This window comes from Channa argus, chromosome 3 (assembly GCF_033026475.1).
Source record: "Channa argus isolate prfri chromosome 3, Channa argus male v1.0, whole genome shotgun sequence".
Classification (NCBI taxonomy): domain Eukaryota; kingdom Metazoa; phylum Chordata; class Actinopteri; order Anabantiformes; family Channidae; genus Channa; species Channa argus.
In genome coordinates, this window is record NC_090199.1 from 6,849,644 (window position 1) to 6,877,059 (window position 27,416).

Genomic DNA, 27,416 nt, shown 5'->3' on the forward strand with positions numbered 1-27,416 from the left:
AAAATTTTCACTTTTTAGATATTGTTTTTCGGATTTTAAATTCGAATTACTTTAATACTGTAGGGGTTTGTAGTTTAATCACATTCTGAAAAGTAGCTACAAAAAAAGCATTGCCAAAACGAAAATGCACTGTGAACACTGAAATAACTAATTTCCTGAAAGAACACAAGCTTTAACTAGTTAAAGCTGAAAGAGGACAAAGCTGAAGAATAGCTGAAGAGTCTGGCCATTCATTTAAATAAAAAAATAATTGCTGAAAAAGCTGAATATTTTCAAAAGTATAGAAGATATTAAGAAGCAGCACACGTGTCCTTAATAAGCTAGCGTTTTGAAGTTTGAACGGTGTTTCTAGCTGAATGTAGGCTAATAATAATAAAGATTAGGAGAAAGATTAGGATAACAGTGACTGCTGGAAGCGTTCAGAGAATCAGATTAGGTTGAAGCATAAGTAAGATTGGAAATATGGAGAAATCACAGTAGAAAACCTCAAACTTGTAAATGCACCACGTTATTTTACAACACTGTTTATCAGTGGCTAGTAAATCATTTACCACAGCACATGTCGTCCAAGTTGACCTCTGAAAAATGAAATGTAGAAAATGTTTGAACACTGATTAATATCTGATTTTTTGAGCAAAAATACCCAATGTACTGGTACCAGCTTCTCAAACATGAATATGTTGGAGATATGTTCACATTACGGAGGTGGCCCTCTATATGTTAATTCTTTTTACTGTATTTGTTTTTTTGTTTGAAATCTGCGTTTGGAAATGACAAACAATGACAAACTACCACCACAGCAAATCCCTTAAGAAGCTTTTGAGCCTAATTAGATAGTATTAGTATTACTTTTAATGCCTGTATTTATCTCGGCACAGATTATACAATTTCATGTTGATTTCAAAGTTTAATAACATGTAAAACAATTCAACATTAGATTTCCTTCAACAACGGATTTGGTTGCTGTGTATTTATGTGCATATTACAGTAACTGATACAGAAGGTCCCTTGGATGTCACAGAAACAGCCCATATTGTGGCAGTATAAGTCAAAAAAAGAGGGGAGTAGAAACGTGTTGGCTATTTTGTGCAGCTGCTGATGAAACACCTCTATTTGTCCGTAAGTAACAATAATTGATAAAACAAATACAACTATTTAGGGGGAAAATGCCTGTCAAAGTAAAGTCGACCGAGTCATTAAAATCGGCATGAGATGACATAGACTTTCTCAAGCTGTGAACTGATAACTATATGTTTATTGCAGCAGCAGAGTAACTTTAGTAGGCACAATTGGTGTCACATCAATGTGACTGCAGCGCCACCTGCTGACCGGTGGTGATGGCAAGCAACTTCAAATGTAGTTGCTGCTGATTGGAGACATTTTAAAGATGTCCCAGCAGAAAAACGATGTGTAAAAGCTAAAATTATTGACAGCTAAATAAAAACTCTTTCAGGGTCCTGGTGTTGTGCGTGCTGGCTCAGTCTCATTGGCCACTCAGACACTTGAAACATAAATGTTTAACAACCATTAAATGTAGAGGAGAGTGCAGTAAGGTGTGCCAGTGGGTAAGTGGACCCCCTCTATCTGGGCATCTGTGCACATTATTTATCATATGACCATTCAGAAAACAGCCATCCTGTCTAACTTGCCGTGAAGGAGGATAGTACGTAGGACAAGTGCTTTGGGGATTTGGTTTAAGTTAGCCAAAGGCTATGGGGTAAATTTAACCACAAGGCGCCTAAGTTACTGTTGCATTAACTGGTACTTTTACAGTCTCCCAGTTTCTCCTCCGAATGCGTTTCAATTAGATCCAAGATGTAATAAAGTAATAATAAAGAGAATAACAGTAGGGTGTCTGTACTTTATAAGTATCTTTTTAAAGGACTAAAACTAAGTTTCACCTGCTAGGATATTGTGCTTGGACTGTTGTGATCCTGCATGTGACCTTCACCTCCAGTCCCTTAATACTAATAATGAATGATTCAGACTGTTTGGCGTCTTAGGCTTCAAGTGGTGTTTTCATGAAAACATTTTACTTATATAAAAAAGGTACCAAAAAGGGAGAATGATTAGGCACTGAGTGGCGTGTTGAAGAAGCTTCCTCATCCTCAGAAAATTGGAGGATGGAAGAAGTCTTGGTAAACAGTTTGTTAACAAATGCATATCCATGTTTAAACGTAGAAGATAAAATGGTCAGTTTAATCCCACCAACTCGGATCAGCTTCCCCCCAACGTGGAGCTGGTTGAGCCAAAGGGATACTTTCTTTTGACTTGTCATAATTTTAGGTACCTTCGTTATAGACACATTCTTATAATTTCTTTTAATAGGAGACAACCTATTTTTTCCTTAACTAGAAGTAAAAAGTCATGCATCGTACCCCACTCTCCCCTGCACTGCGTAACGTGTCAAAAACAGCCAACTGGACAAAGTGTGAAGCTTCCCCAAGACTCTAAATCTTACGGCCTCCAAAGGATCCTGTGGTTGCTGTCGGGTTTGTGGTCATTCAATCTATTTCCGTTTAAATCAACGGTAGCATAATCAGCACCTCATTGTGAGTTGAAGTTTATATTCAGTGATCCACAGCTGCTACCAGAGATCATTGGGGCGATGACCACCCCTCCTTCCTGAGCCGACATTGTGGGAGGAGCTGTGAAGGCAGGTGTGGAGGCTGCGGCGACAGTTAGTCCCTTAATAGCTGAAGAGAGACATACGCAGAGAATTAGTAAAGACTGACTTGTGTTACACTAAAAGGTGAGTTTAAGAAACTCATCGTTCACTGCACCTGCATATGCCTTCTGTAACTTCTCAGCACCATCGAGGTTGGGTACCTTCTTCAAGATCTCCACTGTAATATTCACGGCCCACTCTTCCGGATAGCTTTTCGTCATCTTTTTGACGGTGTCCAGCCGAGTTGCCTTCTCCAGAAAGGACGTAGGAATAGGTTTGTAGCCATCAAAGACATTCATAGCGAGGTAAAATTTAAACTTCTCAAAGTCAGCCTCCAAGAGGTCTTCAAGAGACGTTAAGAGCAACTCTGGAACCTGCATCTCTGTTCACTGAAAAAACAGAAGACAGAGAATTTAGAGTTACCATTTAACCTTACGTGCAAGTCTTTGAACTGTGGGAAACCGGGGTATTCTGAGTAATATTCGGGATATTATTTTTTCAATCAATTGATGGAATTTGTAGTCAAACGGAAATTTGACAAAATGTCCACCACAGTTTCCAAGAGTGCAAGAGTATGACATATTTCAATCTGTGTGGTCTCTGCAGGCCTTTACCAGACAGCAAGTGATCCTGATGAATCAAAGAGATGCTCCAGTCTTTTATAGCAAAGTTGGGCGGCGGAGGTTGATTAAAAGAAATGGAGGCTGATGTGTCCTGAACCAGTGAATTCCATAATGCCCCAGACTCATAAATCGGGGTTATTTTCTTTTTAAAAAAGTTTAATACAAGTATTACTGCACATGCTTACAGAGCCTGAATAGTACTCTGCATGATAAAGACGAGTAAAGTGAACTTCAGAGGTGAAGAACTACCATTTACAAATGTACTATTTACTTGAAGAGCTGACACAGAATTTCCCACAACTTCTCCTAATAAGTCAAACAAATAGCAAATATGGAAGACATCAGTAACACATGTCTTAAATGGAACCAGGCCATCATCGGCAGCGTGCTTACGCACGTCAGGAAGCCTGGAGGTCCGGCTTCAAAACACCGGCTGCAACTGCAAGTTCGTGTGTTCAAGCACATAGACCCGAAGCAAAGTTAAGTTTGCCTCGTAATGAACTAACGGTGTCTTACCGTGTGAGGACAGGCAGATGTGGCGACGACGGACAATGCAAAAGAAAATGGGGGCTGCTGTACGTTAAGATGCAGTATAGTTTCGATTTCACAAGGAATGTGATACAAAGCACAGCTGAATTAATGTGATGCAATACACTGGAAAAGTTGCGTAAGGGTTTTCTTTTCTTTTAACTTGAAGCCACCCATTAAGATAAGTAGGCGGACAGGTAGATAGATGCTGTATTTAATGACTTTATTAATAGCAAATCATTTACTGACACGTCATACATAACTTGTACTCATAAACAAACGGTGGGGTTGCCAGGTTGGGGACAATACTTCTTTACGTCTAAATTACAAGTTCGCAGTTGTATATGTTTTTTACATAGTATATGTGAAATATAAATGTGATAAAACTTACTAATACATAACTTTTTAATAAAATGCTCATGTTTCATCGCTTGAAATGACCTCATTTAGATTAGGTTGGTGTCAGTACAGTAACATAACTTATACATACTTATGAAATATGATCCCCTGTTGCATGATATTGGAATTTCTGTTATTAGAGGCTGCTGTAGTAAACAGGATATGCTGCGCTGCAAACGCCTGTTCAGAATTGCTGATCACGTCAAAATCGATAGAACAAAAAAAAAAAAAAACACATGAAAAAGTCCTGCCCAATCCAATTCAACTTCCCCACAGTATAACCACATGCATCCCGTGTTAATTACGAGAAAGAAAGTGATTCTCCAGCCATTTAATACTGCACTTTTGTAAAACTGTAAAAGATATCAGTCGCAGATGTTGTTTTGGTTTTGTTGTTCTCAAATGTTTATCCACAGAAGAAAATATGGAACCGTTTTTAAAGGGCATATAAATTAACACACTGCACGAGGATGTTCCACAACCTGTCAACTCAGTGCCTATAATTTCTTAAGCTTAGTAAGTTGATTAGAAACATTAATAAATAAATGATTTACAGCATAAGCATAGAGATTTAGTGGTGCAGAAATCTTTAAAACATGACTGGAGTCACATCTGGATACTTATCAAGATAAACTGGAGTTGGCCATTAAGGGGAAAGTTAAAGGAAACTCAAGTTAAAGTACCTTTTCTTTTAAGGTTTCAGATAGCGTCAAGATTTTTTTCTACAAAGTCAAACACCCACTGCTTGCAGTAACAGGTGCACAAACACAAAGAAATCGTCACTGTAACCTAATTTTCCCTCAAATTTAACCGTCGACTGGGAAAGTACAAATTCAATGCCAACAACAGCCTCATATCATTAAGAGTCACCATCACTCACCAAGTCACCAACAGCCTGCAGATGATTATCTAAAGAGAATAGCACGATTTGTACTTTTGTTTTCAACAGGAAGTTTACTAAACGTTCAGAGCACAGATTTAAAAAAAGACACTGGAGAGTTTTTCCCCAGTGTCTTTTTTAAATCTGTGTCTCATTTGAGCAATTTAAAACCTAACTTTTGTGTCTTAAACGTCTGGGATCCAAATAAATAACACTACAAAAAATAGGCTATATATTACGTTTAATATTCATCCTGCGAGTAACGCTTAGGGCCTACTTTTTGTAGTTGTAGTGCAGCTGGATGTCTTCTAACTGAGCCAATGTTTACATTATTGCTACTAGTAATCATCATCTGATAAACTGCTGTGGATCCAAATATTTTCTCCAAAGAAAATTAGTAGAAATGCAGGTTACTTTAAGACCGAAATGGCACGAGGCATCCTGCATAAGGTGTCTTGGCTTCCAAACAACCCGACCTCAACACGATTGGAATCCGTTTAGGTTTTCATGACGAGACAGAACATACGAAAACTGTGGCAAACCTGTCTTTCACATACGACAGGGGGGACATGCAGACCTCACACAGAAATGCCACAGCCGGCAGGTAGATTTGAACCTGAGACTTTCTAGCTTTCTGTGAGGCACCACCACCGTACTGCCCAGGGATTTGTGATATTTTCCAAATACGGTGAGGCATCGTTTTTGTCCGGAAAGAAACAGTTTTACTGACATGATGGGGAAGTGAAAAACATTTCAACAGTATACTGTGGACCATAATGTCTGCTCTGTGATGGCACATACAATAGTCACTGAAATTCTGAAAAGGTGCTCCCTCAAACACCTACACACACACACCCATCCTTGCCCTCTGTATTGCACACTACTGCATTATTCTTGGTCCTCCCTTCCTTCCTGTCTTGATATACCAACAGAGAACGCCCACAGTGGCTTCCAGAGGCCAAAGCAAATTAATTGCCTGATCATCGGCTTCAGACAAGCATACGCCCCCCGCCCCCCAAAGAAACACATGGACTCACACCCACACTCTCATAAAAACTCAGCGTAAACAGCCTTTTTCTCAGAAGTCTCGGCCCGTTTTCATAGCCAGAATCACACAGTGAGCTACGTTTGTTAGAAAGAGACCTATCAGCAGCTGAAGATGTTTGCCCCTGGATGGTCAGTCATACCTCTGCTGTTTCATCTGTTCGACTGCGGTAAGTGAAATGACAGCCACGTAAGCGCATTGGCAGGGTGTGAGAACATTTTTTTAAAAAATGCTACAGTTCTAGGTGGAAACAATCAGATGATTTAGTCTTGTTTTATTAAATGAAGTTGTCTGGGCTTGCGAGGTATCACAGAAACTTCTGTATTGTGGGGTGTATAGAACAGGTCCTCGTCACAGGTCGTGATGGTCAGTCAGGTGTTTTTCTCCAGTTTTTACACACACACAAAAGCATAGATTAAAAAGAGCAGGGATTTAGGGTCTGTCAACAGAGGGTGTCCTATGTGATAAGGTTTGTGAATCCCTCTCCGGCAAATTTGTAATTTGTTAATCTGAATCTCGCGAGAGAAAAATACGAAAATGTATCATTGAGGGGCGGTAAAATTTTCATTTGTTTTTATTCACTTTATGCATCATCTCGCAAGTTGTAATTTATCTTATAATCCTCACGGGGAACAGCTGGCATTAATGCCATGTAATCTCAACTCTATTACATTTCAGGGGGCAATACTGTACTTAACTATGCTTATTTGTCTGCTGAAGGTACAAAAAAGTCAAAGATCATGTAATAAAATTAAAGCGTGGTTATATTTGAAATTTTTCTATGCTGCAACAGTAATAATCAAAAACTAACCCCTAACATATACAAATATTATCTTCCGAAAGCAACTATGCTTCATAAGGATCATTACAATATGGATCATTTAAGTATATTTAAGAAATTTAAGAAATTATAATCGTTCTTTTTTATTGTAGTGGAGTACTTTTACATTTCAGTAACAGTTTTAATGAAGTCATTCAATTATGACTGTTTGATCATCAACTAACAGACGAAACCCAAGAGACATAAGTCGGTTGATATCTTGGAAAACATAACCATATATCCTGACAGCTTCCAACACACACACACACACACACACCCCACCACCCCCCCCCCCACACACACACACACCAGTGAGCTACTGTGGGTGAGATCATCTGGTAGGCAGGAGAACCCCAGGATTAAGTGAAACAATGGTCACAGAAAAGAAGAGCAAGTTCTTATGACTTGGGCAGGGTGTCCTTCCTTCCTCAGAGGAACACACTGGGTGTATGCACTGTGGTACCAAACAATGGTTGACAATAGATCAGCTAAAAACAGCATTATTTCATGAAATGGCAAAACTCAATTGACCCCTGCCTGTGTTATGTTAAGACAGAGGGAAATGACTCCTAAGTTCACGCAAATGCTAATACTAAGAAAAAGGCATGATGTACAGTGTAAGGAAATACATTTAACCACCACACAGTTGTGACACTTTGCTTAGCTGGACAAATTTCATATGGGGTCAGATTCTCTACATCCTGTTGACCTTAATGTTTTACTTTAGAAAGAAGCTTGTACAGATAAGACGACTCAAAGCTACAAACAGTACATATGTAGACGTATTTATTCATACATATTTAAGTGACTGGGTGTTTTCTTTCCTTTCTCACGCCGACTGCTCCTGTGACCTCAGTTAACACGTCCCCTTTTCCCAGCTACACACCTGCTCCACCTCTTCCATTGCAAATTTCACCTCCCACACCCTCTTCAACAATCCTCCCATCTCTGCCTTTTTCTTCACTCGATACCCTAAACCCCAGCCCTCCGTTCACCAGCAACTCTGGAGAGTCCGGAACAAGTGACCAGTGCCCTCTGGTGATATCACCCTCCAGGCTGGTGGTCAGGTATGGAAGTAATAACTGAATATTTAAGTGTATTTCTATTTGTCATGACTAACTGTAAATTATCTCGTCATAGGTTTGAAGATCCAGTCAGAGTTAACTGCATGTTAACTGTGACTGTGCAGGGGTTTGCAATGCTAGGTTGGGAAGTCTCTCTGGTAGGGGACATGTTTCATTCTCTTATCAAATGTCATGTCACATCATGTGCATTACTGAACCCCCATACAATCACACGTGCTGCCTCTTTAATTGCACATTGATTAAAGGTCACATGGTCTCGCTCCTCCTGACGATGGAGGATGAAGCTTTCATCGTTTCCTAAAAGTACTTCAAATTTGAGATCATTAGACAACGAAATACTTTTCCACTTCATCAAAGTGCATTGTTTCTGCACTGTGGAGATTTAAGTTGCATTCATGGATGCAGCAACAAACAGCAGTTTTCAGATGTACCTGAGCCCTTGCAGTGATTTTTACTAGAGAATCTTTTTTTTTTTTTTTTTTTTTTTTTCAGTTTTGCCTGAGGAAGCCATTTAACAGTGGCCCATCGCTTTGCTCACATGGATTGTTCAGAATACTTTAGTGGTGTTTTAATAAAGAAAGCCCTGAAATCTTTGCAATTTTACATTGACAAATGTTATTCTCAAGGTATCAAACTCACATTTTCAGAAATAAGTTTCCAATGATTTGTAAATCATTGCGTTGTCTTTTAATTTACATTTCAAACCACACTTCTTTTCTACAATTGGGGACTTGTGGAACACCATCTATTGTCGTCCCCAAATAACTTTAATTTCACTAGCTTTGTGATTTTTGAATTTGCACATTCCTAGGGGAACCCTGGGTACACTTATGAACATTTTCTGGTCTGGAGTGTGAACAAGACGACTGAATGGAACATCAAGGCTGTATGCTTTTCACTACTTGAGACGACAGGGCAATGCCAACGTAACCTTTCTGTGGTAGTGTACAGTGAGTAATCATGTCTTTCCAATATAGTAAAACCTATATAAAGCTTTTTTTTTTTTTTTTTAAATCTCTGGTTTACGTCAATCTGTCTCCACAGAGCCTCCAGACCGTGTGTTGCTTAGCTTAGGCAATCACACTGGCCCAATGTTGGAGGGACATCAGTACACACTGCAGTGTGCTGTTCATGGCGTGGCTCCTGCTGAAAACCTCATTGTGACTTTCTACAGAGAACAAACAATACTTGGTCAACTACGGTCAAATACCACAACAAAAGAACCAGTGACTGAGATCTTTAGTCTGGACATCACCCCCAGTAAAGACGATGATACACTTCAGTACTGGTGTGAAGCCAAATTAGAACTAGGACCTGAGGGACCACAGCACCCTCCAGTGGTGAAATCGCAAAAAGTCACTGCTTCAATCCACTGTAAGTAAAACTGTTAAAAGCTTTAGCGACACCCCACCACCCTTTTCTTTCCCTCTCTTTTCTCAATCCACTTCTTTCCTAGTGTAGAACACATCTGTTCCATCCCCATTTGTGATGTTTCTTCCTCAGTTGGCCCAGAGCTCACTTGCTCTACAAAACTACAGGTGACAGAGGGAGGCCATCTCAGCTGTGAAGTGAGAGGAAACCCTCAACCAGCAGTCATCTGGTTTAGGGATGGGAAGGTGGTTGCCCTGCCCAGTCACTTGAGCAGACAGGATACTGGAAGATATTCCGTCTGGGCAAAAGGACCTCTTAAACAGAGAAACTTCACAGTGGAGGTGGAGGTTCTTCCTGTCAGTGGTAGGTTTAAGATGAACGTTGCATTTAATCACTGAATTCTGAGTAATAGGAAATGTAGGCAAGCCTGAAACCTGCAAACCAGACATTTACAACTTGAGTGTTTCTTAGAAATACCCATTTGTTCTGTAATATTGAAATAAATGAAGAAGCAGCATAAAGTCATCTCATTGGAATAATTTGCCTCTTCCTAGGAACTGCAAACAACTGTAATAGACATTTTGTCCCGGCTGTCCTGCTTATTCAGGGGATTCTCTGGCTGGAAAACTCGTAAACACCAACAACTTGATCTGTGATATGTCTTTCATTGCTGTTTTGTAAGAAAATTTCAACACTCAAGTCTCTTTTGAAGCAGATAAACATCTGAGCTTCTGCCCAGGTACAGTGTTTAAACTTCAGTGTTTGTGTACTACAATCTGGAGGAAAAGCTGCTTCACTCTTCTACAATTTAAGAGCAAACATCCTTTTGGCACAAGTCTGTAACAGTGGTATGGTTTCTTCTAAACCTTTTTTTAATCCTAACTAAGTTTCTAAGTTTCGTTCTTCTATAAACATGTTCAATATTCTTTAGTAAGTCATGTTGTCCACGCTCATTACTATTAGACTGTTAATAGTGAAAGTTTACCATTAGAAGATTCCAGGGACTAAAGGAAACTACAGGAAGGTTTTTGAATGCAGAAACCAATTTAGCTTTTTTTTTTTATCCGTGTCTTCATGTCTGAGAAACATTAAAAACCCATCAGTGCGTCGCTCACATCTTTAGTACTAGGTTTCTTGTAATGAAGTAACAAAAAGTACAGCTTCACAAACTGACATACGCTACTTCCAAACTGTTGATGTTGCTGTTAATTGCAAAATGGGTTTAGAACATGTAGTTTATTTTTTATTTTTTTATTTAAATTAATTCAAAATTTTAACAACCTTTTTCAAAATCACATAAAGAGTTACTGTCTTAAATTACCCAAGTAGCTTTGTGGATGTGGGATGTCACTTAACTAAATTGGTTAAGGTGCCATTTCGCCCTCCATGTTTCAAAAACACCGGTTCTTCCTGCCCAGTTTCCATTACATACCTCATATCTTAGAGGACATGCAGTATATTCAATAAAGTTAAAAATGACAAACAGTGCATGGCCAAACATCTTCACCTCAGAGCTTGTGGCTGTAATCAGTTTAATGGTAGATTAAGTTTTGCTTGAGTGGCCTGTTAGAATCCTGTTTCAGATGTCTAGTCCAGCTCCAAGAATACCGCTTCCATCTAGAAGACGCAAGAGAAAAAATAAAAAATTGAAACATTTAGCACATTACCATATAGTTACTCAAAGCTTCCTTCTCATCTATACAATATTAAACTGATTGTTGTAGGAAAAGCACAAGGTCAGCAAATGCAAATGAGACATTTCGATAGATAGAAATAAAAGTATGAAAAGTAAATTATTCAACAAACTGATTATTAAACAGAGCAATAGAGCATATTTTGTGGTATACCTCATGTTATTCAGCCACACATGTACTTCTGTTGCATTTATGTCATTAAAACCGAGGTCTGATATTAATTTCACTCAGATAAGTTGAATTACCTAAAAACTGTGTGAATGTCAGTTGTAAGAAATATCCCTAGTGTGGCCATCAGAGCCATCTCTGCATTGTCTTGGATATTTTTTTTAAATAAAAATCTATACATTATTTCCAAGGTCAACAATGAGCTTTTAGCTTATTCCTGAGCAGTCGTCAACATCTTGATCATCATCATAAGCAGAAAGCAAATCCACGAGTTAAGCTTATGCATCTTAAGGTTTTCATTTGCCAACCTGGGATTTTGGACCAACAAAACATTTTCTATTATGGGGTATGTAGGACTGTAGAGCCTCCACTAGAGTGCCCCTTTAAACTCTTAGATTGTAAGATAACCAATATTTTAACAACAAAAAGAAACCAAATAAGACTCACTGGTTGTAAATGTCCACTGAGAACCATCACTGTATGGCAATGTCATCATCATCATCAGAAATTGTCTGCACATAGCCTGCATCCATATTCCTGGCAAACTCTCCACCCTGTGGTAGCTGGGCCAAGACCATCTGACAAGCCCCCCTCACTGGGAAAGCAACTGGGCTGGAATGAGGGGGCGGGGGAGGAAAAGGAGGACTTTTGGTGTCCAACCCAAAGCGCCAGTGCTGAACTGAACGTTTGTATTTGGCAACAGCTGCTGCTAGGAGCTCCTGGGAAACACTGAAAGGTTGCTCCTGAGCAAGCGCTTGGTCAGCAAGGAGATCCAGAAGTGAATGAGGGGGAGCAGATGTGGCAATGACCGGGGGTTTTGCCAACTCTGCAGATGCAAAGGAAACAGGATCCCCTCCTTCTTTAAACTCCTCTCTTTTCAAAGCAGCGCCTTCCTTACTTGCGGAACCAAATGATTTGGAGATATCTGAGCCTACAATGAAGACATCTTTATCTTCAGAGGTTTCTGATTTTAATGGTGGAGTTCCCTGGACCACATCTGACACTGTGGAAACACCACTGATGGAGGATTGCTTCTTATCAGATCTGGTCTTTACTCTGAACACACACATTAGATTTATTGATAATCTTGTCAACATCTTGGACATGAATAACAACATTTTAAACCCTTAAAAGTTTCAACAAATTAATGCCATTAAGGAAACAGACTTGTATTTATTATTACTTACGACAATGAAGTGAAGATGCCTAATAATTTCCTGGTCTCCCTTATAAGCACTCTTTAAAAAAAAAAAAAAAAAAAGGTCAATGTCAACTTTTTTGATTGAAAGTGCAACAAAGGACCAAACGGTACCTAGATTGCATCCATCCTTTTGGCCAAAGCGGTTTGACCTCATTATCAAGCACCGTCTTGAGGTAATCCTCCATCTCTTGGACACCTTTTCTTTCTTTTGTACATCTTTCCATTTTTGGCCTTAATACATTGCACAGGCATTCCCTGAATGAGAGGGAGAAAAGGTCAAATTACTCAACCAAATGGTTCCCATTGTTTCTGCTCCCACATAATTTGCTATAATTAGGAATGAAAAAAAAAACCCCAAACAAAGACTGATGTGTCTTATCAGACCTGATCTCCTCATTCCATTTAAACAACTTTTTAGGACCTCCTCTCCTCCCGACTTTCTCCTCCACGTTGTCCCCCGTGACAGCATTGCTCTCTTTCCCCTCCTCCATTGCCCTGTCATGGACATAGGGAAGTCAAAAATATACAATCATATTAGTACATAATAGATTGTGTGTCTCCTCCTCACTCACCACCATGACTATGTTGTATATTAAAGAACTTACCTTGAAGCCTTGACTTGTTCATATGCTTGGCAGTTTTCATGGTAACATGCAATCTGTTCTGGCATAGCTCTGCCGATGGCCTCCTTGAGTTTCTGCATGGAGTCTTCTAAATTTGGGGGTTCCTCCTTGTTAAGGTCAGATTCCAGAAGTGAGGGACATGCAAATATGAAGTTTGAACAACCCATAATGGCTTAATAAAAAAAAAACACAACTCAAACATTAAGCGCACTCACTATGTGCGCAAGCAGCAGTTTCTTTACACGTTTGAGCAGCGTGTCTCTGCTGCACGGCAAGAAAGACGACAGGTGCGTGTACACCTTGGAGCGCACCTGCCCACCCTGTTCCCGACACTGCAACTCAATACTGGGTCAAGAAACAGAGGCAAACTAGATGATTTAAACCATTTGTAAGGTTACTATGCACAGTTAAGCCAGAAAGATCACTGTTAAATAGAATAGATATGATCAGATTTATGTTTGACAATAGCAAAGAAGAGGTTAGGGCAGAAATACTTATTCTGTTAAGAGAACACACACCACGTGGAGTTAAATTCCAGTGTTTGCATGCAATCTAACATATCTTTAAAAACAATGTCACTTTGCACCGTTTGAGTTGGGTAACTCACTCTAGCAGTATGGAGTTGATTTCTAGAGTGAAGAACTTGAGTTTTGACTCTCCCTCTAAGGTCTTGGCAGCCTGAAAACAAGATGTATGTGACCTTCGCATCCATCCTGTACAAGGCCCATTTACTCGCACACAATTCACAGGTAATAAATCTGTTATCACATGTGCACGTCTTCACTTCGGCATATGAAAATGACAACAACCTCACCGCCATGAGTTTTCTAACGCTCCCCTCCAAACCTGGGGAAAGTCCCTCTGGCACAAGGACACACTGCTGAGTTGAGGTGGCTTCTGACAGGAGATTGTTTTGCTCTGGATGAGTCATAGAAATCTGTAAATTATTCTTTGCGTTTTGTGTTGGGGCTTTGGCAGAGAGCTTTAGCGGGTTCTGATCATTTGTTGGTAGGAAAAGTGCATCTGTGCTCGATTGAAGATGTGGTTTTGGCAACAAAGCCTCGTCACTAGCATCTAATAAAGAGTCTAAGTCAATATCAAAATCCACTGTGCTTGCAGCTTGAATAAGGGCGTGGTCATTTGTAGATCCGATTAAATTGAGGAGCGGGTCGCTCAACCCTGAGCCTCCACCGCCAGCTGCGTCTGCTGGGCACAGAGGGATTGTGGGTAGTAACACAGCAGCCTTTTGACTTGCTTTCTCCATTTTCTGGCGTTCCTTCTCTTTCTCTCTTTGAAACTTTTTCAGCATGCTGGTGACACTTAAGGTGCCAAGAGTCCTTTTCTTCTTTTTCTTCTTCAGTTCATCTTTTGGTCCAACTTCAGATGCAGTGCTGCAAGATCAAACAGTTGTGAGTGCATCAATTTGTAAAGTCAAATTAAGGCAAGGACAATGCTAAAGATACAACTCTCAAGGTTAAACTAAAAAAAAAAAAACAGACAACAAAAGAAGCACATGGTCAGACTCACGTCAACTTAGAATCCACATCGTTTTTCATCTCTTCATTTACTCTGCACCTCTTTTTCTTTTCGTCATTGAATTTACGTTTCTAAAAATTTATGGTAGAATGTGTTATTAGAATAACCAGGGTTCATTAAACGTGAGCCATATCGGTATAAATTATGAAAATACCCATTTAGGATGCTCCAGATAATGCTACACTTACCTTTGATCGCTTGTGCGTTTTCTCTGTTGTAAAGTCCTCCGTCTCTGTCTCAGCTTCAGAAGCCTGGCGGAACTGCAGCACCCCTGAATTCACGTAAAAGCCACCAAATTTGGTCGTGATGGATGCTGGCACAAACTCGTCGTACTACCGGGAGCAGCCAGAAGCAACATTACGACAGATTTCAATCAATTAGGCAAAGATAAAAAGGAGTGGACACATGACTAAGCGGAAATTCTAGTCTGGAATTTATTTTGTCAAAATAAATTCTTAAATATTGTATATGAATAAATTATTGCTTATAGTTTAGAACAAGTGAGAAAATTCAAATACAGTCAACACTGACTCACAGCTTCAGAGTTGTCGATGAAAGAATCCTCATCATCATAACCATATCCAATGTCTATCAAGTCCTGAATACGGTCCTTTTTCTTAGGTTTGCCACCCTAAAACAAGAGGATACACTATTTTCCTTTTGTATACAGTTCTACTTTGCTAAACGTTTTATTCTGAGATATTGTACAATATAAAATAAAACAAGTGATCAAGGTTTGTAAAAGGCTAATTACATGTCTCCCCTCCAGCTTCCTTGCAATTGCAGCAAGCTCATCATTCTCCCTTTTTTTTTCTTCGTCAAATCTGCTTGGTGGGGCTTGATCTCTTGTGTGGTTGATCTATAAAATAAAGTCTCATATCGGCCACTCGTTTTACAGAAACATACCAGGCAGGACGTCCTGTTCTGTCTTCTGAAACATGCTTGTAAAATGATGTCTCTAAACCTAATTCTTGAAAACAATGAGAGAACTATTAGTAAAACCGTGCGTTTAACTTAAAAACAGTTTGAAGAGAAAACCTAAACAGTTTAGGCAACATACAGCAGTGCAGCACATCAACACAATGGCAAAAACAACAAAGATGACTCTTTAATAACTTGACTTAGGAAAATGTCAGGTAAATAAAATTGGCAAAGTCAGCCAGAGTTTGACCTAAAGATTCCTGTTCAAAGGATTAATTTATTATAATGAGGCATGAATTCTCCATTTTATTTTTATTTTTTTGGACATCTCTGCTTATCCCCTGAGTTCAGGGTCGCCACAGTGGATCATTATCCGCATGTTGATTCGGCAATTTCTACCGGGCTTAGACCAGCACTGCAAAGTGAATGGGCGGTTAGGGGTTCAGGGTCTTGCGCACAGACACTTCGACTTATAGCCGGGTACGGGGATCGAACCACTGACCCTGTGGTCTGCGGACGACTGCCTTTACCGACTCAGGCATGATATTGATGTGAAGTGCATACAACTAAAGGCAGTACTGTAAATATAATCAGGAAATCGCTTTGCATCTTTAAAACACTAATGAAAAATAATATTGATTTTCAGCTTACTTTTAACTAAATTAACTGCACTTCCTCACCAGACATCAGACTAAAATCATCAAACCCACCTTGTTGTCAATCAGCTCATTGTAGCTGAACTCCGGAAAGCTCCGCTCATCGGGCTCAAACAATGCGAGAACCAGTCGGACTGTGTCGCTCTCAGCAGGTGCGTCTGAGCAGTGGTCGTTCACCTGAAAAACCCCTGGCGAAAGTTTTTGGACGGTTGATTGCTTTTCAGTGGATGGATGCAAGTCGGACGACAGAGGGGTCAACTGGACTCTCCGAGGTTCTGCCATCACAACAGACAGCTCAGCACAAACACAGGTTCGGTCCGCGGCTTGGTCTGAACCCAGCTTGAAGGCTTTCATCAAGCAGAAGTGGATGCAGGTGTGCGCCGTCACTCAGAGCTGCGTCACTCCGCACTGACCCCCCCCCCCCTCCAAAAAAACACAGTGGCTAGCCTTAAAATATGGCCACACATTTCTCTTTGATTTCAAAACATAAGCTGGACTTTTCTAAATTCATGAACACACACACGATAATATAAATCACGTATTTTAAATGTGAAAGGATGCGGTAGAACACGCTTAGAATAATGTTAACGCGGACTTACTCGTGTCCGACAAACTTCAAGGGCAAACACTTCAAAGGCGGTTATGTGATGTCATTGATGACATCATCGCCACGCCTATGCATACATTTCTCAATCTACACAGCCCCTCAAGACACAGCGACCACCGGGAACCGTCAGTTTAGCCTAAAATTCGCAACTCGGGAGCCAGGTAGCCCAAGGAACAATAATGAAAATCTGCACATCTAAACTTTATTAATTTTACAGTTAAAATGAGACATGGCCGTTTATGTGCACACGTCTAGCGACTGGCAACAACTCTAAGCTAAGCTAACGGGCCGTGGTAGACGTATGTAAGCTATAAGCTACAGATAGTAGAGTGCTATGGATCTTCTCCATGGTTAAAATATGTAACTTATTAGAGTGTTAGGAATATTTAGCTACTTCAATAAATAAGACTAAATCTGAAAATACTTGGCTGCAAAAGCCCTTATTTTGTAATATGAAAAACAGCAAAAGGGGCCTATTCCAGCTGTCAATGGATATGTGTAGTGGTTAGCTACAATTCAATTAGTAATTAATATTAGTTACATTAGATTCATTATTAATTAAATTAAAAATGTAATTCTGATCAAATAAGAATTGTAAAATTTGTTGTCTACCTTAAATGTAAGGGTAGAAGAAAAAACTAGCGTTCAAAAAATGAAGTGCAAACCCTTTAAAATTGTTATGTTCTTTGTTACTTTCTACCACTGATCTTCTCGTGTAACTAATTCTTTGCCTGGAAAAGAATAAGATTTTTCAAAGTAAATGTCTGTACTATATAAGTTACTATTACTATTTTATCATTACTATATAAGTCTGCACTTATATAGTGCTTATCTGCCTTATTGGTACTCAAAGCACTGCTTTACATTTATGTATTCACAAGGACAGTAGCTGATAAAAGTAATGCTGTCCTGACCACAAGGACCAACTCGAGGTTCTATTTCCTGACTTACAACGACCACGATGAACTGTTTCTTTAAACAGTATCTGAATGCATTCAAAAAAATTAGTAACCACTGCACTTAATACACAACCTCAAATTGTTGTAGTATGCTGAATTTTTATTTTTAAATTCTTCCTGGATTTTTGCATATAAAATAGTTGTCATAGGCATTTGGGTTATTTCTGGTAGTGTAGTGAAGATGGAAGCAAACCACAAACTTATAAAAGCTTCAGTTACTAAACAGTTTTAATGCATGTTTTTTAACATCTTAAATATAATTACAATACCAAAAGAAAAAAAAATATACTCTAGGCAACATGTATCTGTGCTTGACATAAAAATTAAATTTGCTTCTTTCGTCATAATCCAGTATTTTCCAAGATTTCAGCAGCTACTGGCACAAATTGACATTGCACTGTGCATTTATATCCACATGGGGGCGCTAGATACATTTGGATGAGCAGAGCCTAGGGTCCAATATGAATAGACTTGACCCACCACACACATTTAGCTGACTCTCACAGTGGGCCCATATTCTGCCTGACAGTGAAAAAGAGATATATATTCAGAAACTATTACAATTTTAGTTTCAATTGCAGGTCATTAACTCACAACCAGCTTTTAACAGCTTTATGGACATTTTCAGCTAGTTGCAGCCTAATCGTAGCGATTTTTGCATACTAGACTAAAAACTTTATCAGGCGTCACAACAATTGACTAACTTATGTTGAGTTAATAGCTCAAATTGCAAAATACAAAACAGATAGATAAACAAACCTTCAAGTCAAGGACAAGCCACACTTCCAAATTGCATATGTCTCATCATGTCAGGTCGCTACTACTTTAAAGGCGAAGATTTAAGAACAGTTTGTTAAAGCGCAGTTTATTTAGAGGGTCAAAAAGACAATCATATCTAGACAGTCGTGTAAATTCATGGCCGCTTTCATGCAGCCTGCACTTGATTTGCAGTGAATTGACTTTGACAATTACAGTAGCAGGATAATTGCAATCTGTCACCATGCATTCCATGTTAGCATATCACAAAATAACCAGTCTGAGTGTGATTCACTCCACACACATGTCCCTCATCTGCATAACACACACAGTAGCCCACTTTGTAATTAGAAATGAATTTCACGGTGCAAAGCTTTTAATGCAAATAATATGGATATTTTTCCCTCTGACCAACAGAATAGAGTGCACGTTTGTGTGTGTGTGTGTGTGTGTGTGTGTGAGAGAGAGACAGAGAAAGGGATCAGATTGTGGCCAAGCTTTGTTTGACTAGCATCCTCTCACAAACGAGTTAATGGAATGGAAGTTATTTGCCACCCTGTGCTGACAATGCGAGGTTGAACAGGAGAGTTTATTTTTTTAGGAAATGCGTGAGTAAATGTGCTGGTGACAATGAACTAAAATACACAGCAGCAGGACAAAGGCAGACAGATGGAGCCGGCAGGGATAGCCTCAGTCTGTGTGTGTGTGTGTGTGTGTGTGGTGGTCTGGGTGACAGGGACCCCATCAGTGCAAGATCAGAGTGGGGAAATTGGAGGACAATGTTGAAAGCGGGGTGTGGGGGATAATTTAAACTGATTGGGGAGGCGGTGTCCCAGAGGTGCATAATTCACCCATTCATTAACTAGACCAAACAAGAGCCAATATTAATTAACTCGTTCCTCGTGCCGAGGCACCCTGAGAAGCTTGTGCTTTGTTGTCAATTGGCCACAACAGTTCTTGGAAGTGAAAGCTTTAATATCAGAGCTGACAGGCCAGAGTGTGAAGGGGGTGGGGGGGGGCATTAAACACAGAGTCATTGTGTTCCTGAGTGTAGTTTTTTCATCCTTTTAAATAGAAAAGTAGTTATAATCATTATTGTTAGCAAATAACTAAGTAGCCTACTTGAGTAGCAAACACATTTGACCAGTACCTACTTTACTTATGTCCACTTACTACAACTATATACATCTACTGCAATTTATTCCAGATGCACATGCTTTTTACATTCATTTGATGTACACAGTACTTCTGCGATTATTTTTTACACTTTAAACAAGATGCAGCGTTCATCTATATATATAGTAAAATCCCTTAAAAAAATTGTTTACTGGCGCAATAATACTCAATCTAATCTGCACAATATGAGGCATATTATTAATATTTGTAAATGTTAAGTCTACTAATAATATTTTAAACTTTTACCTTAGTAAACATTTCAGTGCAACACCTTTAGTTTTGTTTTTACTTTGTGGAATAATGTTTTTTTTTTTTTTTATTCAGTAAAGCATTTTATAGCACGTTACTACAGCCATTACTAATTATAGTAATAATGGTCAACATAACCCCATGACAGGAAGTGGAATACAAGATTTAGGCATATGCAATACTTAGGCCAAGTAATTTTGAGGTATTTGTATTCAAGGCTGGAAATAAAACCTGCTGGTAACCCAGCCTGCCCCTGCAAAAATCCCCAGGCTGTGAGGAAATCATATGGTAGTTTAATGACTTTTAAAATTTTAGGCAATTATAGTTAATTATTGATGTAGTAAATACAAAAGTAAATATTGTACTTAAGATCAGTTATTTGAGCAGCTCTATTTATTTATACTTGGTACATCTACTTGAGATATCAGAGAAAACTAGAAAAAGCATTTGCAAAAAGAAAATGCACCGTGAATGCTCCAAAAAAAAATCAATTTTATTATTTAAATACTAAAAATTTAAAAAGTATCAAAAACGCTTTTATCTTAAAAGTGTGTTTGCTGTCTGTGTGTGTGTGCCAGCTGATCACGACCTGATTCAGGTGTATCAGTTACCAAGGCAACCCTGAAAGGATTTCCCAAGCAAAGCTGAAAAGATCTGAACTTGAAAAAAGTATCAAAAAGGTTTTTATTTTGAAAGTGTGTTTTATGTCTGTGTATGCGGTTGTGTGTGTGTGTGTGTGTCCACACAACCACTGACTTCACCACAAACTCATTTTACCATTTAAATGAAGACAATTTGAAAAAAGTATGAAAGAGGCTTTTATTGTGAAAGTGTTTTTCCTGTGTTTGTGTGTGTGTGGTAAATTGTTTGGACACAGCCCTGAGGCTGGTCACATGACCAGATTCAGCTGTCCATTACCATGGCAACATCAGCTTTCAATCTGCTGGGTCACTCACTTTTGCTGAAGACAGGTTATATACTGCTCAGACTTTGCATCACAAAATGTGAAAATTATTAGTCAGAGTAAGATAATTTAATAAACTGTGAGCGGCAGAAGGCTTCACCAAACGCAGTGATATACTTTATTTGCAGATAATAAAATGAAGGCAGGGCGGTGATTTTAAATGATGTGAGGAGAATTTCTGGACCTCCGTTATAACGGGGTCCGATGGAAGTTTCAGACGACACTCTCTCTGCTTCTTACCAAACACTGATAGAACCGTAAGTCCTGTCACTATGAGAGTTACATTTCCGGAAAGAACACAAAAATACCTACGTACAAAGCTAGAAGTTAGCGTGTGTGTGATGTCACCCACTCTAACTGGTTATTTAAAAACTGTAAAAGATATTAAAAAGCTAAAAAAGACAAAGCTGAAGGTTCTCTGTATTTATTTGAATTGAAAAAAGCTGAATGTTATGAAAAGTATAGAAAATATAAATAATCTGAATAGCAGTGATAATGTCCTGAAAAGCTGAACATTTTGAAGTTTGAACGTGTTCGCTGAAAGTATGCTAAAGTAGTTAAGTCCAAAAAAACGTACAGAAATGGAAGTCATAATAATAATAATAATAATAATAATTAGAATAACATGAAGCATTCACAGTAGAATATTGTGCTTTTGAGATACTTTCTTTTACCACCAAAGAATACCAAATTCTTATCAAAGAATATATAAATTATTGTAAAATGACCCCACCATTAATTATTTACTAATTAATATAGCAATAAAAGTAAATAAAGAAAAACTCTTACTTAATGACCACTGTACTTTTGACAGTTAAAGTATCTCAAATTTCTGTAACACTGCTTTTGTACGTGTGTAAAAACCATAATTAGCAACATTTTTTAGTATTTTTGCTCTATAAAATAATTTCATGTTTCAATAGGTTTCATGTGAAAACCTATTTGCCACCTACAAAAATACAGAACAATTACAATACACTGTACATAACATACAATGCCTGATATTCTTAGAAGAATATAAAATAAACTGTAACTACACACACACCCATTCACATGCACACACACACACACACACACACACACACACACACCTTGAGGGAATCCTTTCCCTGTCGTCCACTGGGCGTCGCTCCTCCACTGATCCACACTCTGCTGTCAGGCCCCGCTAACTTTGATTAAGGTTTAAATTGGCTGAATTTAATGAACGCTGCCTAATTAGGCAGGATAACAGCTTTAATTGATAAGTAATTATCTGCCACAAATTGTTATTAATTCTCCAGCTTTGTCTTATAGTGTACCGACTCTAAACCCTCCCCCCTCCTGCCCTCCTCCCCTGCAGCATTTTGTATTTATGTAAGCAAGCAGTGGTAAACAATTAGGCATATGTTGGGTTGGGATATTCTGGAGAGTATCGCCGGGCTGTGGCTTCGTGGACTGGCAGTTTATGGGAAATTATTTGCTCTCACTGACTAATATCTTTGAGCAGCAATTGCATAAACTATCCCGTCATTTTGGCTGTGTGCCATCGCATGCACACTGTCATGACTGTTAGGACGGTGCTTTGAGTGCATTATCATTTCTTCAATCCCCCCAGGCCCCCCCCCCCCCACCTCGGGTTATTATGCAATCACAGTACTTAAAAAGAAAATTGCAGCATCCATGATTATCCACAGTTAGATGTTTTACTATGTAATATAACATAATAGCTGTATGGTAGAGGGATTGTAGATGCATACCTGTAGTTATTCAGCTGTGAACGAACGACTGGGGATTGTGCTGTTGACAAATGCAATTGATGTGCAACTAAATGTGAAACACCAACATTTTAAAGACATTCTTGAAGGTCAGCCAGGTTTCATCTTAAAAGAAAGACACGACGATGCCTGCAGCACGGTTTTCTTAAAGAGAGGCTTCAAGAATCTCATTGCTGTGCCTGTTACACTTCAGTCAGGTGCAACTTTTGGTTAAAACTCTGGAGTTGTGACACTTTGACCAAGCTTTTTGTCATGGTTCTTTTGAAAACACTACATTTTCTCTTAAGTAATTATGAGATGCAGAGGCCCAAATGTCCTTGGACACAAATAAATCCTCAAAAACCACGTGGGTGCAGTGGGGCCACTGACTATAAACAATAAAGCTATTTCTATGAGAAAATGTGGAACGATTTATCGTGAATCTTAGATGAATATGTAAACAGTGTGTCATTGTCTGCTCAGCTCAGGCCCATTGATTTTATCATTCCTTTGAGCTGTGGTGTGGCTTTGGTGTATCTACATGAGCTACAGGCAAGGTTGGCCCATAGATTTAGTGTAAGGAGGGCAATACTGAGATATATCAATGGGGCTCAGGTCAACTTAACAAAACATGGCAACCCCAACATATAATATGTAGCTTCCAACCTGTCCTTTAACCTTAATGCCCGTAGAGGTTGTGTGTGTCTCTACCTTTACGTTGATAAAGGGGCTGTTGAAATCGCACCCATTTCGGCACCAGGCAACCAAATGGGTAAATAATGTTGCTTACAATGACGCACAAATGGCAAACTGTTTCTCACTGGGTTCTTTTTTTCACCCTAAAAACTCAAACACCCTGGATTAAAACCGAGCAGACATAGCAGTTTGGTTTAGGCTGGGGACACAGACATCAGTAACTCTAAACATGGTTAGGTGTTGGTTTTGCCTCAGTTTTGGTTTTGTCTCCCTTGTCAAAATGCCAGCTAACTGTGTTATGTTTGCTACAGCCTCCACGGGTTTCGGCACAGTAATAAGTTAATGTTGGTTTTTTCCTCCACCTTGTACAAACAACCTAAATAGTTGTGCATTACAGGAGGACGCGTAACTTCATATTCTCTAATAGCAATGCCTTAATTTATTGCATGTCATAATAAAGAGCATACATTAAATTTCTGTTTTTACTTTTACGTTGCATTTGCATTTAGTTATTGGGCAGATGTTTTTATCCAAAGCAACTTACAACTTACATATCTCCTTTAATATTCCTTGGAATTGGACAAATGCCAAACTTGCGATTCAGTTTCTTGCCCAAGGACACTTCGACAAGTGGCTGGGAGGAACTGGGGATGGACCCTCTAATCCTGCGATTCATAGACAACTGCTCAACCAAGAGAGCCAGAGCCGCACCGATAATGACCCACCCCTGACCTCTTAGTGATGTATTTACACATCTCTTTCAGGAGTCATTATGCGTGAATTAACAGACTCCCTCTGAGGAAATCAACAATAACTGGGATAACACGCAGTCTTCAAGTAATCTACCTGAACCTATGTGTTTGTTTGCTCTTACACTACATTAATACACGGTTTTGGGTGCGAAGGCTTGATATTTAAAATCCATGTGACACAATTATGCAATAGGAACAACAGTGTTGCAATATTGGAATAGTAATGGGAACATGCAGAGGTGAGAAGAGATAAAAAATGAAGCAGTCAAAGAGAACATCTTTGTTTCATTCCGCATCAGACTTTTAATTTCAGTGCGCACAGGTCTCTGTGACTGAGTCATTTATTAAAAGTGATTTAAATTAGATCTGCATGAACTTGCTTCCTAATTAAAACATCTTTCCTCATTTACAGAGCGGCTTTAAGCTGAGGTCTTTGGGAGGGAGGGGAGGGCTCTCTCTTGCCTTCCACCCCTCCACCACTTCTATCCCAGCAGATGGTTTTGTTGGGCTCCAGTAGCCAGCCAGTGGCCGAATAGGCTGATCCATTCTTCCTCCGTGCCCATCAGATCTGAGCATTTGTTTTAACGCTCCCCGCCCCAACCCCTTCGCTTTCACACACATGCACGCGCACGTGCCCCGAATGATCAAGAGATGCAAAGGAAAAAATTGATTGGGCTGCTAAAATGTGTATGCAAATACTTCCAGCTAGTGCATGAAAAATTGGCGTCACCATTTTTCAAATTATATTATTACTATATTTTGAAAATGTTAATTTGCATAGCGGATTTCCCTGCGGGGTAGGGGGGTTAATTAGGTCTATTTCCGTGCGGCTTGTGCCAAGACAGCCAAGGAAAAAAGGGGGGAGGGCAGAAGAAAGAAAGAGAGGGATGGAGAGAGGGAGATCCAAGTCGCTGACAACAATTAAAATGGCATTTTGGACTCTTTCAAGCATTGAAATTTTTTGGCATATTAAGTACATTTTAGAAAAAGGTGATAAGTCAGTTTTAATTGAAATGGAATTATCGCTCTAGAGGAAAGTTGGCTTTGGTTACACTCATTTTAAATATATGTACACACATTTAATCTGTCAAACATGAGGTGCATTAAAGAAAAGAACTTCAAAATCAATCACTGTTTGCATTTCCCCCCCAAATATTCTGTCAGAGGCGCAATTATGTTCATAATTAGATGGAGGAAAAGTTTCTAATTGCGTGGAGAGTGGAGGCTAAAATGCAATCGCCTGGAAATGGGTTCTCTACCTCACTAAATTATCAAAGCTTCTATTATGTGTCATGAAAAGATTTGTGGGAAAAAAAACATCAGTACATTAAATCCTTTCCCTTTTAATTGGAATTGCATCTAGTTTCCTGGTTTAAGGCTGCACAAAGCTCTGCAGGATCAAAAACCCAAGACCCAACAATTAATTTAGATTAGACTCTTAATTATCAATCAATCAACTAAATAATGACTGACTTCATTGCAGATGGTTAAAAATTTACTTGCACACAGTAATTGAGTAATTAACTCACTACTGCTTCACCTTAGTTTGCTAATTAAAAAAATAAGCATGACTTGATTCCTCCTCTCGAGAGGCATTGACAGGTAGGTGGCTCTTTCTTATTCTTCTGTGTAGTAACATATGTGATCAGTTTTATGAGCCATGTCTGCGGTGGGGGTGGGGCGGCGGGGGGGAGGGACTGTGAGGTTTCTTGGTCTCCCGGGGAATTTCTTCTGAACGCTTAGGCATGGCGTTTCCACATGCTTGCCACTGCAGGTAAAAGGCCTACATTTGTTGTGCTGTGCATCCCCACAGGACAAGCAACCGCAAATGATGAACAGTTAACAAATCGCTGTATGTTGTTCTTTTGCAGGCTGAACGTTTTCCGGATAAATATGCAGCCTTGCCAAAGGTCATGTCCAAAATTATTTTAAAAATTAAAAATTCTATTCTAGGATGAATCTGAAATGCATTCCCCACTTCATGTCTCATTTTAACTTTGCTTAGACATTGATAGTTAGTAAGATCAAAATGAATCTATTTCCAATATGTGCTATTGGGTGCAAAGTCCATACATGTAGTGGTGGTTTAGAAGTTAGCGGTGGGGCTGCAAAGATTTCTGGACAGAGAGAGCTGAAATAGGGGATGAAGAAAAAGGCTAAAGGCTTTAATGCTTGTTAACTCTCCTTCATTGCCCACAGATTATATGCTTTTGAGCAAACATTAACACCTTGAACAGGTCCGATTTAGCTGTTTAGTAGGCAGAGAGAGATTGTGCTGCACAGCCATCTACAGCAAAGTAATTTACCCAGAGCAAAGCACTTGTCTGTGGCCTAGTCTGCAGGCCATAAGTGGTTAACGACTGATAGGTGGCACAATAGATCAGGTACATTGCACAGGTAGAGGGCTGCGTTGAGCCAAAGGCCCTCAGCAAAGACACCATGCTAACACCCTGATGTTTGTGAGGTTTAATGCTTGTTAATTAGTACTAAACACACAGCTAAAGCAGCTAATGCCGTTCACTTTGCAGCCTTTTAGTCATAAGCCTAGAAAATAAACAAAATAGAAAATATGTCTGACTTATTTTCTATTATGTTTTGTTTCTTTTTTTAACCATGTGTTAGTACTAGAAGACCAGGGATGAGCAAACTCTTTAAGACTCGTCCTGGGACAACCATGTATGTCTTGTGCACAATTTAATGGTAATCCATCCAACAGCTGTAGAGATGCACCACAAACAAAATAATTACTTCATCATTTGAGTCACCTGCGCTGTTGTCATCATTTCCTTTTGTCCTTTTGTATATGCATAAATATGAAATCAAAAAAAAGTTCATTTTGCCTCTAAGGTGTATATGATCACAGATGGCTGCTTGTCCTGGTCCCAAGCCCAGCACCCAAATGACTGGTTTGTGGAAAACCAGAAAAAGAAATGCATAAAAGAGGAGGTCAGAGAAGGTGTCAGCTGGATGTTGCGTGTCATGTTTTTGTGCAGTGATGACATGAACGTGTGTCTAATTACAGACTCAAAATACCTGATGTCATGCAGGCGTCACATCACGTTGTTTGGGGATTCCTGCTACTGCACACAGGACAAGTTCTGACATCATTTTGTTTTTTCAAAATACATTTGTCCTGAAGACATGCTCAGTTCTTAAACACGAGAGCTCATGATCACAATGATTTGTTTTTGTCTGGGTTTTTCTTAAGTGCGGGTTTGGTTGCATTGCCTGCAAAAAGAAATAAGGGAGGGGGAGAGGGGCTGGAGGCAAGGCAAGCCGAACCATGGCCTGTATGTGAGGCGCCCA

At 39.3% G+C, this 27,416-nt stretch overlaps 3 protein-coding genes across 6 annotated transcripts; 1 reads left to right on the plus strand and 2 right to left on the minus strand.

Moving 5' to 3' along the window:
* Window positions 1-834: 834 nt before the first annotated feature.
* Window positions 835-5,156, minus strand: LOC137123750 (pyrin domain-containing protein 1-like). Of its 3 annotated transcripts, XM_067497940.1 has the most exons (4): window positions 3,808-3,997; window positions 3,283-3,433; window positions 2,784-3,057; window positions 835-2,696 (listed from the first exon to the last, which is right to left on the minus strand). In XM_067497940.1, exons 3-4 carry the CDS (start codon window positions 3,046-3,048, stop codon window positions 2,548-2,550), a joined length of 414 nt encoding a protein of 137 aa, XP_067354041.1. In that variant the 5' UTR covers window positions 3,049-3,057; window positions 3,283-3,433; window positions 3,808-3,997; the 3' UTR covers window positions 835-2,547. The 3 variants fall into 3 exon arrangements, with proteins under 3 accessions (XP_067354041.1, XP_067354042.1, XP_067354040.1); XM_067497941.1 differs by lacking the exons at window positions 3,283-3,433; window positions 3,808-3,997 and adding an exon at window positions 5,099-5,156; XM_067497939.1 differs by lacking the exon at window positions 3,283-3,433 and having other exon boundaries at window positions 3,808-3,994.
* Window positions 5,157-6,108: 952 nt separating this feature from the next.
* Window positions 6,109-11,480, plus strand: LOC137123747 (hemicentin-1-like). Of its 2 annotated transcripts, XM_067497933.1 has the most exons (7): window positions 6,109-6,312; window positions 7,820-8,030; window positions 8,104-8,185; window positions 8,860-8,998; window positions 9,093-9,422; window positions 9,552-9,782; window positions 9,974-11,480. In XM_067497933.1, the coding sequence occupies exons 1-7, from the start codon at window positions 6,258-6,260 to the stop codon at window positions 10,051-10,053; spliced, it is 1,128 nt and encodes a 375-aa protein (XP_067354034.1). In that variant the 5' UTR covers window positions 6,109-6,257; the 3' UTR covers window positions 10,054-11,480. The 2 variants fall into 2 exon arrangements, with proteins under 2 accessions (XP_067354034.1, XP_067354035.1); XM_067497934.1 differs by lacking the exon at window positions 9,974-11,480 and having other exon boundaries at window positions 9,587-9,758.
* Window positions 11,481-11,754: 274 nt separating this feature from the next.
* Window positions 11,755-16,628, minus strand: LOC137123751 (ubinuclein-1-like). The gene is made up of 13 exons (XM_067497942.1): window positions 16,273-16,628; window positions 15,396-15,500; window positions 15,177-15,272; window positions 14,830-14,973; window positions 14,633-14,712; window positions 13,920-14,496; window positions 13,713-13,783; window positions 13,321-13,450; window positions 13,088-13,212; window positions 12,867-12,977; window positions 12,594-12,737; window positions 12,469-12,519; window positions 11,755-12,337 (listed from the first exon to the last, which is right to left on the minus strand). The coding sequence occupies exons 1-13, from the start codon at window positions 16,570-16,572 to the stop codon at window positions 11,755-11,757; spliced, it is 2,517 nt and encodes an 838-aa protein (XP_067354043.1). The 5' UTR covers window positions 16,573-16,628.
* Between the last annotated feature and the right edge of the window lie 10,788 nt (window positions 16,629-27,416).

Bases quoted from the DNA above. Each gene is read 5' to 3' on its own strand.
- LOC137123750 (XM_067497941.1), bottom strand. From the start codon at position 3,048: ATGCAGGTTCCAGAGTTGCTCTTAACGTCTCTTGAAGACCTCTTGGAG. The intron at 2,697-2,783 runs GTGCAGTGAACG...GTCTCTCTTCAG, and splicing joins GTTACAGAAGGCATATGCAG to CTATTAAGGGACTAACTGTC.
- LOC137123747 (XM_067497933.1), top strand. From the start codon at position 6,258: ATGTTTGCCCCTGGATGGTCAGTCATACCTCTGCTGTTTCATCTGTTC. The intron at 6,313-7,819 runs GTAAGTGAAATG...CTGTGACCTCAG, and splicing joins GTTTCATCTGTTCGACTGCG to TTAACACGTCCCCTTTTCCC. The intron at 8,031-8,103 runs GTATGGAAGTAA...ATCTCGTCATAG, and splicing joins CCCTCCAGGCTGGTGGTCAG to GTTTGAAGATCCAGTCAGAG.
- LOC137123751 (XM_067497942.1), bottom strand. From the start codon at position 16,572: ATGAAAGCCTTCAAGCTGGGTTCAGACCAAGCCGCGGACCGAACCTGT. The intron at 15,273-15,395 runs GTAATTAGCCTT...CTCTTGTTTTAG, and splicing joins GGAAGCTGGAGGGGAGACAT to GGTGGCAAACCTAAGAAAAA. The intron at 14,974-15,176 runs GTGAGTCAGTGT...TGCTCCCGGTAG, and splicing joins TCATCGACAACTCTGAAGCT to TACGACGAGTTTGTGCCAGC.